The 14,080-nt window shown below is 39.1% G+C and overlaps 2 protein-coding genes across 2 annotated transcripts; both read left to right on the top strand.

The window, feature by feature from the left end:
* The first annotated feature begins 3,641 nt into the window (after positions 1-3,641).
* Positions 3,642-9,390, top strand: LOC145469157 (26S proteasome non-ATPase regulatory subunit 7-like). The gene is made up of 6 exons (XM_081452859.1): positions 3,642-4,455; positions 4,679-4,771; positions 5,145-5,242; positions 6,230-6,310; positions 6,638-6,729; positions 7,281-9,390. Exons 1-6 carry the CDS (start codon positions 4,284-4,286, stop codon positions 7,732-7,734), a joined length of 990 nt encoding a protein of 329 aa, XP_081308985.1. The 5' UTR covers positions 3,642-4,283; the 3' UTR covers positions 7,735-9,390.
* Positions 9,391-9,476: 86 nt separating this feature from the next.
* Positions 9,477-13,329, top strand: LOC145469156 (apolipoprotein L3-like). The gene is made up of 2 exons (XM_081452858.1): positions 9,477-10,416; positions 11,744-13,329. Exons 1-2 carry the CDS (start codon positions 10,376-10,378, stop codon positions 12,741-12,743), a joined length of 1,041 nt encoding a protein of 346 aa, XP_081308984.1. The 5' UTR covers positions 9,477-10,375; the 3' UTR covers positions 12,744-13,329.
* The last annotated feature ends 751 nt before the right edge of the window (positions 13,330-14,080 follow it).

Genomic DNA, 14,080 nt, shown 5'->3' with positions numbered 1-14,080 from the left:
TGATACCCATATGTCTATCCGCCCCCGTTTGTTGAAGATAGATAAAGTCAAGTGTCTCGTGCTTTTGAGGGCATAACTTGCTTACTTGGGTAGTCGGAAGAAGGAAGAATATAGAATATGATGTAATTTTATTAAAAAGACTTTTTTCCGCTCGAGAGATCTTCCGCTCAAGAGTAGGCTGGGATACGATACTAATGACTTAGTTGCGAATTTTCGCGCGAAGTTGCAACCAATCAGAAGTGCTACACGGATCTCTATATAGTTACGTCATCAGTATTACGTACATTCAGACGAGATGTACTTCGCGAGGAAGAAAAATTGAGCGCGCGAACACACAGCGAAACCGTGATACTAGTGACGTCTGTGAACTTGTCATATCTTAAGATTATTTTTAAATATTGCGCAAAATGCATTTAAATCACCGAGAGACAACCCTGTACCTTGACTTTTCTTTTTCTGCTTTCTTTCTCCAAGTGTTTTTGCGCATATTTAAATAACTTCTCAAATTATTGTACATGTTTGTTGAAACATAATTGCGCAAATTGTCTAGTTGCGTTTTGTCTGTTGACTTATGTACTTAGACTTCCCGTTTGCCCAGTACGTGAACATGATAAGCTTTAAGTGTTCTAAGCTAAAAGAATTAAAATTCAAAGCGCTGATAACCATGGTGAGGAGGGACTCCATAGTGTATTGCTAAAGAAGTGCATTTTAAATGTATTTATGCATCTTGTATATATTTATAAAAATTTGTGATTCGTTCTGGGCGATTAACACACAGACAGTATGTGGAGAACATCATGAATTCCTTTAAGAACGCTTGATCACCCTGGTTAAGAAAAAAAGAACAGTTATTTAGGCCATGAATCGAGCGATCGAACGGGCTCAGCCCCTGCTGAATCATGTTTAACTCCAAGAACTGCACATTGGTAATAAGCCGTTTAACTGTGAAATGCTAATACCTTTTTGCCAAAAAAAAATTCAACAGAATGCAAATGAAAAGCCTTTGTTCAAGAGAACGCGGATAGATATTTAATTTTCTAGAAATTCAACTTAATTTGCCTTAACTAAGGGCAATCCTGCTTTGCTGAGGGCCCCTTGATTTTTTTGGATAATAGTCTTACATGTATAAATGAATAAATCTTTCCTTTAAACGACTGTTAAAGTGCCACTGAAACGAAATTTTCGTACTCTCTTTTTTAAGCCCAATTTATAGTTTCAAACGTGCTTAAAATAATGGTGAACTTTATTTCTGTCAAATCCTAACGGAAAGTGCTCTTTTTAGCTGCTGAAATCGACTTTTTGGAGCAAAACTGTGTCCGGGCTCTGGAACCGAGTTTAAGGACCTTGTGACGTCACTGGTTGTATTCACGCAAGAAGCGCTTAAGATTCTCTCTTGTTTTCACTTGATTTATTTAAGTTTATTCTTCATATTGTCGATACCTACTAGTTTCCTACCTTGTAATTTCAGTCCAGCCTTGACAGGAAATACACATCATAAACGTTGGAGGGCGCCAAAGAATGTAGATTCACCAAAATGAATGCTACAGATTAGAACAGCTCAGTATACTTTTCGAACATCTTGAGTACTCGATTGGAGATTTCGAAGACGAGTGTGGCAACTTTTGTATCACGTCCTGAAGCCTAAACACGATATTTCGTCGTCTGTTTTCAGCCTGGTTCTGAAATTTGGATTCCCACGTTTATCTAAGGTCTATTAACAAGGTTCGAATATATCCTCGGCAACTTTGCTGCATTAAAAGCCGTAAGCGCATCAGCCATCCGCACAATCATGAAGTTATTAACGGTCCACAATCTTTGAGTCGAGTACTTCTTTGCACACAGAGAGCATCTTTTTATGATACTAATAAGTGAGAGTTCTTGTGGTAGACAAAATGTATCTTTGAAAATTGTGATCCGCAGCAGGGTTTGCTTTATCGCCGCATACGTATCAGTGTAAACAAAGCGGGAAGTTCGCCTCTCTTTTACACGTATCTCCCAATTGTAATATTTCACGGCCGATGGATAACTTGGAGTTCTTTAGCACATACTTATGTCTATGATCTTCATTTAATAGTATTCAAGTTCAAAGCAATTCGTTAAACGTCACTAGTTTATTATTTAGCCGAAGGTTTATTAAACAGAATTTGAACTAATTTGCATATATGACCTTTCGCCGCCGACATTGTCACGCTTTCTCTCGTTTCCTGAAAACATATAATTGTAGGGTCATGGCAGCTAAGTTTGCCTTTATAGTTTAAATTCGCTCCCTCATATAAAAGAAGAGGGTTTCTTAAATTGTTGCTGTTGCGATAACTTGTAGGATGTAGCAGATACAACTAGACTAAAGGTCACTGTGGCACAATCTCGTCCGCGGTGAAACTCACAAAGCGTCCGGTTTCCTCGAAGCGAAGCGACTCGAAAACTCGAAACGTTGTTGCTACGATTCGTGCAGCAGCACTCCGGATAATATTTTCAAAAGCCGCTTTCTCTTGTTTTTATGTCTTTTAACTTTATGAGTGTAGATATTGTTTAATTGAGTGCTGGCCATTTCACTAAGAGTCCCGATCATTTTGCGATCTAAGAACTCCCACTCGTTTGCTTGCTTACATAAAATATCCTGCAAATATCCAATTAAATAGACTGAAAAGCCCCAGGATCGACTCTCCACCTCTTCATGTCTAAGGCTACTGTTATTATCTGCTTTACAGCCCTGAGATGTCCTTAAGATGTTTTTTGGGGGGCTTCGAACAGTATTCTCTTCTCCCATAATCACTCTAAATTTTCAGCGCGGCATGAGAGCAATACAACCAGTGACGTCACTAGGCTGTTTTGGCCGCGCCAAGATGGCCGCCAATTTTGGGCTTAACCAGCCAATTTCGAACGGCTGAAAAAGCAGTTTTCGCTTACCGTATGCGAAAAAAAAGTCTGCAGTGTTTCCAAGTAAGGTTGAAACTTTATTACTAAGCAAAAATCTCACATACGAAAATTTCGTTTCAGTGGCACTTTAAGCAAATTTTACACAATATTGCACTAGCTTGCGTCATAATGCTAACATTTTGACCACAGAATTTGAAATAATTACTTCTTCTTACATGCGCACTGTTTTATGTCATTTCTATGTCAAGAGCCGTGCACGCGAGTGACTAGTACTAGATAATAAGGGGTGAGCCCAGAAATCATGGCCAACAGTTTCAGGAAAATACAGAGGGTGACTTTTTGTTTTCTACTTCAGAAGATCGCAAAGTAAAAGGAATCGTGTATTATTCAACGAATATATCACAGTTTAGTAAGGCCGATTGGGCATAATAGTTGAAACTCGTGGGTTACCATGGTAACGACACAGCATTGGACAGCGTTATTATTTATAGCTAATAAATTCGATATCGTACTTTTAACGCTTTTGCCTCACAGACACTTTATTTCGCAAGCAACTGACGTAACATAAAAAAAAAAAGATATAAATATCCTAAATTTGATACCTTTCTTTGGATAACAATAAGAGTAAGAAAATTGTTGCTTTAAGGTTGCCAAATATACTTGCATTTTCCTCATTTTCATGCTTGAATGAGAAAATCGGGGGTTGTCACTGGAAAAAAGGGTGTATTGAAATCCCCGAGAGAGGTGAAATACTTGGTAATCTGGAAAACATGATCACAATGAGATGGGATAGAGAACCCTTACAGAAAGGGCTTACAAATGTATTAAAAAATCTTTTAAAAGCAAAGGTCCAAACGCGTCAAGAAACAAAATGAACTGGTAAAGGTTTCCGATCTCTTTCTGATGCTCGTGTCAGACCTCACTAGAAGTGTATAATCAAACTGGCACTACTATAAAGGCAGTAGGGCTTGTTTATTGAGGCCAATACTTCGTCAAACAACGTAAGTTTTTCTCAAGGCCAGGGCTTAGTAGCCTGCGTTGCAGGCGTAAATTAAACGGGGACAGGAGCCAGTCCCTCTCCTTCCATGCGCGCTTTGCCTACCCCTCCCCCTGCTGCGCAGGCTAGGGCTTAGTTAAGCGAAGAAACATTGTTGCCCAAAGATAAAATGCTTATACCGCGAGAAATACATTTTGCATACAATTTATTAATCTAAAACGTCTTACGCGCGCGTGACGCGCGCGTGTTAGCTATTCTTGGCAATTCCTATTTTGTCCCACAATGCCTTGAACACTTTTAACCGCGCGCACCTGGGGAGAGAATATTTGTCGACTCATCCGCCATCTTGAAGTGTCACATTTCTTTCAAAGAAGTTTTTTTCTTCGTCGTTTATCTTTGGCAAATTACAATGCCTGGACCAGAAGAACCGATCACCAAAGTGGTGGTCCACCCGATTGTGTTACTAAGCGTCGTAGATCACTTTTATCGAATGGGCAAAGTTGGAAACCAGAAGCGAGTTGTCGGAGTATTGCTAGGTTCCAGGCGAAAAGGTGTCCTCGATGTAGCGAACAGTTTTGCTGGTGAGAATAAGTGTCCATCATAACCTTTTTTTCCAGTAGAATTATGAATTTTGAGATGGTTAATTTTAGATTTCTACATGATACTGCCTTGTCGGAGTGAGCTTCATTTAAGCATCACCCTTTTTTTTGTCGTTTTATCTTGCACGTGTTTACCTTGTCACTCTGATCTACCCACTATCTACTGATCTTCTGTAGTGACAGACGTGTATTTTGCCTTCGATAGTTCCTTTTGACGAAGATGAAAAAGATCCGAGTGTATGGTTCTTAGATCACGATTACCTAGAGAACATGTATGGAATGTTCAAGAAAGTGAATGGTATGTGCTGTTAATCATAGAAGACTACACACATAAGCTTACTAGCTAAGTTTCCAACTTCTGGTAAGTTGACCAGATAGGGGTTTGAAATTCTCATGGAAAATTTGTCATATTTTTGGGGCTGACTCTTTTTTGATTTGTTGAAATTGTGGTCATCTCAATGACGTCACAACACATTTTTCTGAGGATCTCTGATGGGTTTTGGAGTGATTTTATGTTTCTAGTTCAGCACTTGATGAACAAACCATTTTTTTGGCAGGTGGGGAGATGTGATTTGGACAATTGCCAAAAATAATCTTACACAAGAAAAGTGAACAAAGAAAACTTGTGTGGTTGACAATAAATTTATAGTGGTTTGTTTGTTTCTTTACAGCCCGGGAGAGAATTGTCGGCTGGTATCATACTGGGCCAAAGCTACACCACAATGATGTTAAAGTGAATGAGTTAATCAGGAGATACTGCTCTAATTCAGTAAGAAAACATTTGTCTTGATCTGTGTTTGGATTTGTACTTGTACACGTTTTCTTTTAGAAGTTATCATTCATAGAACATCATAATGGAATTTTATTATATGGAGAAGAGTGTTTTACTGGGAACTAAACCACTCGTAGATTCCATACGCCACTTCATCCGGGACCCGAGTGGCGTATTTTCCGTATGTCACCTTTGTGAGTGTCGTATCGTTCAATGAATTTTTGTTGAATTGGTTTCTCTATATACAGTATGGTAAATCCTATGTACTTTCTATTGCCGTTGTCTTTGATTTCACTCAGATTGTAGCCTTATGTTGTACTTTATGTTGCTGCAGTTGTTGCTGTTATTGTTGAATGTACCCCTATATTCAGTCATCGTCTCCTTAAAACCTTAATGCCATAATACAGACACATTTTGATACCAAACTATTGACGCATGGTGCAGTGGCCTTATGGATAGTGTGCTTGTGTCCAAATCGAGCAGTCCAGGTTCGAGCCGTGGCTAGGGACATTGTATTGTGTTCTTGGGCAAGACACTTTACCCTCATGGTGCCTCTCTCCACCCAGGTGTATAAATGGGTACCGGTGTATTAAATACTAGGTTAATCCTGTGGTGGACTAACATCCCATCCAGGAGGGAGTAGAAATACTCAAAGTCATTTCATGCTTCAGAAACTGGGATAAGCTTTGGCCTGATGGGCCACTTGGATCATTTACAAACGTTATGCTTACCTTACCTACCTGTAGACACATCGCCTCTACACTATGGACAGTTCACTTGTCAACAAAGAAACTATTATTGATACAATTACAGACACATCCAAAATACAAACACTCAGCTCAGTTCCTTTCTTGTCCATGCAAAATGTTACACAAGGAAATTACAATTTTCTATAATCTTCTCTGTATATACTTACAAACCAAGGCAGTGGCAGGGATGCCCACCATTTTATGATCACTAAGTTGAAATCTTTGTTATCATCAGGTGCTTGTTATTATTGACGCAAAACCTAAAGATCTTGGCTTACCTACAGACGCATATGTTGCTGTTGAGGAAGTACATGATGTGAGTTTGCGAGTTATGTCTAAGTCACAGATTTATCATTTTTGCAGTGACTGATTTATTTACCAGTCAGTGTATGATTCCAGATTTCCCACTAGTTTTGATAGTTAGGGTCCTTGGACCCCCCCCCCCCCCCCCCAGCTCCAAAGAGGTGGGGGTTCTTTTTACTTTTCAGGGGTCCTTTGCCTATTAATAAAATTTTCAGAACATTTTTCCTGCATCCCAAGGACTCACTTTACCAAAAAACTGTGTGTCCTTTTCATTTTTTGTGCGTAAAAGTCACACACCTGTGTGTCAATGGGAATCTGTAATTCTCAACCTTTTTTTCAGGATGGAACTCCAACAACAAAAACATTTGAACACATTTCTAGTGAGATAGGAGCAGAAGAGGCTGAGGAAGTTGGTGTTGAACATCTTCTCAGGTAATAAGTGTTACAAGTTATTTTACCGACATCTCAATATCTCCAAAAGCTAAGAAAACAGGTGTCAGGCAAGAGAATATGTGACTTTGTTGACTGTTGACTAGTGCTGGAATTTTGGTAAACACAAGCTTAAAATAAAAAAAAACTAATAAATTATAATATTTAGAGAAGGAGCCACATCATCCCTAGCTGGGTTTAATGCTGGTCCTCTATCCTGGTCGAACTGGAATTGGAAATGTTGGTTTTTCAAGAGGGAGGAATTCAAAACCGGAGTGACCAGAGAAAAACTCTTGGAGCAAGGCGAGAACCAACAACAAACTCAACTCACATATAGCACCGGGCCAGAATCAAACCTGCGCCACATTGGTGGGGGGCGAGCTCCCTCACCACTGCGTTAACCCTTCTCCCCAAATAGGATTTATTTAAGACGTGTCAAATTCTCTTAACTTGTACCATAAGAAATGTATGAAGATTGGTAGGAAGAATTTGGACATTAATATTAGCTTAAAAGCCAAAAGTGTTGATGTGAATATTTTCCTTGTTGCCATCAGGGATATAAAGAATCTAACTGCTGGGACACTTTCACAACGCATTACCAACCAGTTGCTATCACTTAAAGGTCTTAACTCACGTCTTCAAGACATCAGAGACTATCTGGATAAAGTAGCGACAGGTAAACTTCCTGTCAATCACACCATCATCTACCAATTACAAGACGTGTTCAATTTGTTACCAAACTTAAGCCTGGAAGAATTTGTCAAGTCGTTGTCAGTGAAAACCAATGATCAGATGTTAGTTGTTTATGTGGCTTCCCTTGTTCGTGCTGTGATCGCTCTTCACAATCTGATCAACAATAAAGTGGCCAACAGGGATGCAGAGAGAGATGAGGCTAGCAAGAAAGAAGACAAAAGCAAAGAAACCAAGGACAAAGATACCAAAGATAAGAATAGTCAGGAAAAGGACAAAGCAGAGAAATCCAAAGCAGAAGACACTAAGAAATCTTGAGTGTAGGACGTCTGATAAAACACATGCAGGATCTTGTCAAAACTATTATGCCCCTTATTCTAACCTCATCTCCTTCAGAGTGATTGAAGCCTAGATTCTCATTACTTTTATTCGACAAATTTAAGAAAACCAATTTTCCAAAGGAGAGTTAATTTATAGAGAATGTATCAGAAAAAGTGAGGGGAATGTTTAGCCAACATTGAGCTTAAAGGTTTCAATCGTATGCCTTGCCTTTGAAAGAAACTGCTGGAACACTTGTATTTAGTTACAGACTGTGTTTCACAACACTATGTCAAGGATGTGGTTGAGCATCTTTAAATTAGATTAGTCAACTTCTGTTTGATTAAAAAAAAAAGAAACACAGTAACTCTTGCTGCGTTACCTACCTGTAGCATGTATTCCAACTTTAATGTAATGGCTTTCTGCACATGCAGACGAAATGAATCAAATCCTGTGCTGTGATTGGCTATCTGAGCCAGCAAGATTGTGCTATCATGCTTGCTTAGGATTACCCACTGATTACAACCAGAAAATGGCATTCTTTATAATATACCATATATTATAACCTGTGTTGACTAAACCTGAATGTTCATAGTGTTTGGATATTACCGGCCTTGTTCTATTTTTGCATGTTCATAACACTTGACTTATGTCTTAGTCCATAAACACGCAAAGAAAAGTAATAGTCCAATTTTCAGCGCTCTTGACCCAATGCCTAGTTAATAACCATGAATAACATTTATCCAGTGAGGTACACTGGGCTACTTGGTAGAGCTTTTGAGTACTTACCACAAGAGATCTTACAACAGACAATTCAATTGAATTAATTATCATTTGGGATCTGTGATAAAACCAAGATTCTAATAAATGGTCATCGTTTAGTGGAGCCCCAATAGGCCTCTTGCAGCTAAGCCATCACATGACCTACTTTTCATAAAATTATGGGCTATAACTTAACAAATGCCAGAAATGGAAAAAGCATGTCGAAAATATCAAAATGGTCAAGTTTGAAGTCCCCATCATCAGAGAATGAGATTTTGTGACGGTCTGAATTTTTGAAAGAATAAGAAGATTTGTATACAAAGAGTTGCTGGAGTGCAAGACCTTGCTTTCCAGCAACATTTTCCATAAAAATCCTCTAAATTTTCCAAAAATTCAAACTGTGATAAAAACTTACTTGTTAATTCCTGGGGCCTCAAACTTGGCCATTTGGGTATTTTTGATGTGCTCTTTCCATTGCTGGCATTCTTTAAGTTATAGCCCATAATGCAAAAATGTTTTAAGAAAAATTTGGTCACGTGACCCCAGCTGCAAAGGGCCTATTTGTTGAACAGCCAATGGAAAAGAAACTTGGTTCAAGAAGTTGTATAATTTGGGATTTTCAGTGGATGAAGGCCATGAGCAATGACATTTAGTTCAGGTTAATGTAAGGTTGTAAGAAATGGAGGATTCAGAAACTGGGTCTCCACAGTATTTTATTTGTCATTGTCCCCTTTTCAAATTACTCTTGCTGCCTAGATCTAAGCAGTCACTACTGAAGCACAGATTTACTTACCTGTGCAATGGCAGTCATTTCCTTTCCATAATTTTGGAAAATCCATTAACACATAAATCTGCTAGCGATAAATCTCTAGCGTGGAAAGCAATGACCGCGCGTGAAGGCAAAAACGAATACCCCTGACCCCTGCCCTCAAGGAAGTATTAAAAGGTCAAAAGTGGTTGTATAATAATGCAATTGATTGTGAGTGCTCATGCAAATTGTGTTATTGAAAGTCTTTTGTTGAAAAAGGATTGTCCAAAAGTGTAAATGATTGTCGTTTCGTGACAACGAATTTTGTTTCGACAAAAATGAATATACGTTTACAGCCAATGAATGTCAACGGAAGATATCGTTTATCTTTTGATGATTTTGAATGTTAATACATATGCAAGTATTATTCTTGAACGTTCCTTCCGCGCAAATGAAGGTAATATTGGTGTTAATGAGAGTACATTGACCACAATGAAACAAATTTGGACTCAAATGAAGGGATATTTTCTGTAAATGAACAGCAAAAGGTGTAATACTCCTCCCCCTACTAAAAGATACAGGTGCGCGAAAAAAACTCGTGCGTTCGGCATGTCCGCCCATTATGCTACTTGCCTGATAGGCTTCCGACATATGCTGAACTCGAACAAAAATAGCTCTGTTCTGCAGTCACACTTTTCTGTTGTTCCAGAAAAAATAGTGCAGCAGTTACAGTCACAATTTTCGTTTCCTCCAAGAAACCTCTCCGTCACGCCATATTTATAGTTTATGATGACGTGACAATAGGACTGAACTGGTTCGCGCACGCTCAAGCTTAGAGGAACGTATTTAAACTGCAGTGAATCGTGAAAATACTCGTGATTATATCGAACAAGAGGTGACAAACAATTATTCTGCTGGATTTTGAGTACATGTGAACGGTTTATTTAAAGAAAGAATCAGCTTTCAACAGTTGCGAAGGGCAAAGATTCTAGGAATTGGATCAACTGAACTCAATGGCTGGTTTTTCTTGGAACTGAATACCAGTGAATATTAGGTTTCGTGCATTATAATAAGATACAGCTGAATACAGATGCAACGTCATAGTTTGTCCACGTAAAGTTTATCAAAAGAATGAGTTTTTACCTCGAGGAAGGCAATCCCAGCGGACAAAGGTTTGTTCAATAGATACTGATCATGTAGCAATTTGATGTAGATACTCTGAAATTTGATAACATCCCCGCGCTACTTAATATTTCACACTGTACGAGGACATTTTTTAGCGCCAAAGCCCACGGTCTAGCGTCAGTCCTGTTTGGTTATCACATGGACGAAGTTGACGATGAAACAATGCTGTTTTGTTTAATTATTCCAGAACGCGAACAAAAGAATAAAAGATTTGTTAGGAAGAGCGTTAGTGATCAACTCATCTGCTGTGTTCGCTGTAAACATCGCGTGTGCATATTTAAAATACTACACCTATGAGTTCGCGAGAGATATTCGTTACCTAATAGACTGTTGCTTCGGGTCGGATAAATGGATTATGACTATTTTTAAGAAATCTTGAACCAAATGTTCGTACGTCTACACTTAATCGTTTGTATCACTTCCTTAATTGTTTTCGCCAAAAGTAAACAGGCGGCGAAACAGCGAGGCGAAGGGAACTCGCGAAATCCGAATTGTCGTATGAGTTATTTTATCAACTTTACAGTTCAGTCATGGAGGGTACAGCGGTCGAAACTTTACAAACAAAGTAAATTCAGCTGTTGGGCATTCATTATGCAAATTTTTTTCTATCTGTCAACTTAACTTGTATTGGTCACGCAACACTTGTTGATAATATCTGTCAAAACAATGGATCTTTTCACCGATGTCACGCTTTTCAGAGTTTTTCATTCAAACAAAAAAAAATAAACCGCACCGCTCGATTTATCGTGCCGACTTTAGTAAATGTGTAAAGTTTCATTAGAATCCGTTGCAAACTCATTTTTACAAAGAAATGTATGTAAGGACAAGGCTTGCACCCTGGCACACATTTCCTTGCAACTTTCGGGTCCCATTTTTTTTTATGAGTTTGCTATAAAACTTCGTAGGTTTATTAAACTTAGTATGATAAATTGAACTATGGAGGGTTTTTTTGGGGGTATTTGAAAAATACGAAAAATCATTGATATTGCGTGACATCCGTAAAAGGTCTCAGTAGGGTCATGGTACATTGTTATGTTAGTTTCGATATACCAATGAACGAGTCACGCACGAATCTCACGCTGCGATCCCACTGGAAATTTTCTTGCTCGATTCACATCCTTCTTTTCCTTTTTGAGCTATCGCTTTTCGCCCAACGAGATCGCGCTAATAAGTAATGTTCAAGTTTGTCCTGTAGCCCGCACTTTTCAGTGTATATCAGTACCTCTCAGTAAGTGAAAATGTTTAAAATATTTGCTAAGTATTTGTTAAAGTTTTTAATATTTGTTAAATATTTCCTTGGCTATTTTGTTGCAGTGGTTCCTCAGGCACAGAGAGTGATGAGGACAACACTAACTTGTCCGATCCTCAAGAATCATTTATAGTGAATCAAATCACTGAGAAGTTTGAAAACTTACGTCAGTTGCGTGAAGAACTGAACGAGGCTTTTATTGAATGGATTCCAAAGAGAAGACGGGCCAAGGAACAACTGGAGGAACTGGCATCAAAACTACATGAACACCACAGAAATGTGAATATCACGACCATAACAGGGGCAGGATTGGGTACCGTCGGCGGGGTCTTGGCGATTGCGGGCCTTATTGCTGCACCCTTTACGTTTGGGGCTGGGATCATTGTTTCTCTTGTCGGAGCTGGCATTGGTGGCGCTGGGGGTCTGGTCATGTCTGGTTCCAAAGTAGCTGAGATTATTCTTACAAAGCTGGGATTAAAAGATGTTCAGTTGGCAATTGACGAGGACAGAGATGCGTGCACAAATCTCCAACAACGGTTAGACTCTCTGGAGAGCTTCATCTCTGAACTGGCGGCCTTTCTCAAACCCCTTCACGACGATGCTGTGTTGATGAGAGAATTAGAAGGAAGTGGATTTGAATTTCTTCACGGTCTATTCCCAAATGACTACACGACTTCCGCTGAAGAGAAGGTGGAATTTGGTGCCAGGTTTTTTCGGACATTGTCGTCCGCTGCTACGGTGTCAGCGTCAGCGTTCGCTACCGCAGGTGCTGTGGCCCGGAGCGCGGCGCTTGCTGGGACTCGGATGGCTCATATCGCTGGGTCAGTGATAAGTGCTGCTCTGCTGCCATTGGACATCACGCTGCTTGTGAGATCATCTTTAGAGCTGCATCGAGGCTCGACTTCCAAGGCTGTGGAAGATATCAGAAAGATTCTAGAGGAACTGGAGTGTCCAGACGAGAAGCAAATTGAAATGCTGGTTGAGGGCTTTATTGACGAAAAGTTCACCGAGGCTTACAATAAGATGGATGGTGATAACGGAGACCAAGACCAGGACGACGTATAAAGCGATAAAGAACTAAATAAATGATTTCGTAGAGGGATCTACGATGGCGATAAAAACAATTAGACTTTTCAGTAACAGAAAAAAAAAACATAGGTTTCAACAAAAATGGTTAAATCCGTAAGTTACGTTGCGCCTTTACTGCTGTCCAAGAAGGTATGTCGATAGCAAAAGGAGATCGGACGGATCAGTAAAAACTGAACGTTAAACACTAATATGTCCTCGTACAAACGGAGCCATTTAAGTTATTTAGAGGTTGTAATTTTAAAATAGAATCGCTGTTGTTGTGAATGTTAGTAATACTGGTATAACAACTGTGTAAATAGCAATAAGCAGGAATTAACTGTTGGGCTTGCTGGAGTTTTAATAGTACTCTTTTTTTTTTTGCTTACGTTTCAAATTCAATGGTGAAAAAAACACATATTTTCAGTTACAAAAAAACAAAACAATAACAACAAAAAACACAATAAAAGGGTTCTTTTCTTCACCTGGGCTAGCATTGGCTTACTCCATAGAAACTGTCTGAAAATGAAGCACCAACAAATAACGATATATGGAAACCTGAACAAGTATGTATGTTAAATGGACAAAGTTCATGTAAAATGCAAAAATAATTGTTGAATTTATTGTTGCATATTGTTTTCTTCCATCAGCCACAAAAGAATGAGATATTTATCACTGCAAAAAGCAGCCAAATTCTTGAAACAGCAAGACTCACATTCTACTGACCTGCTGGACAAAACGCTTTAGGCAGCGTCTACAGTAGGGCGGAGAAATTTAAAAACGCGGCTTTATTTCTATGGTTAGGCCTAATGTCCACACTAATCCGTCACGAAAACGGACTTTTGGAAAACGCTCTCCAAACCGGAGGAATTAATTTGAAAACGCCGGATTTTCGTTTTATTGAGGACGGAAAAGTAAACAATTTGAAAACGGAGCTCAAGTTTCGAAAACAATGACGTCACGATAATCATCATAATCACTCCTTGAGCGAGTTTCCTCAAACACAAATCCAAAATGACCGGTGATTGTTCCTTTTAAACATTCCTCCGGCGCAGTGTGGACGGAAAACATTTGATGTGTTTTCATGGTGAAACCTCCTCTTTGAAATTCTTCCAGCGTAGTGTAGAGGAAGCCTTATAGATACAAATTTCTTCAAACGGCTGTCAACACAAAACGCTCAGAAGAGAACCGATTAGCGTAAGAATTCTCCTTTCTGATTTCTTTACATTTATTAAGGTGCTAGTGAGGAGAATTGAATAACATTCAGGAGAATTTACTTTTTGATCCGCGTACGCCCGGATTTGCAGTGATATGCGGCGTGGTGACCTCATGGTTTT

Source organism: Orbicella franksi, chromosome 15, assembly GCF_964199315.1.
Source record: "Orbicella franksi chromosome 15, jaOrbFran1.1, whole genome shotgun sequence".
In the NCBI taxonomy this organism is placed as follows: Eukaryota; Metazoa; Cnidaria; class Anthozoa; order Scleractinia; family Merulinidae; genus Orbicella; species Orbicella franksi.
This window is presented reverse-complemented; position numbering and strand designations above follow the sequence as displayed.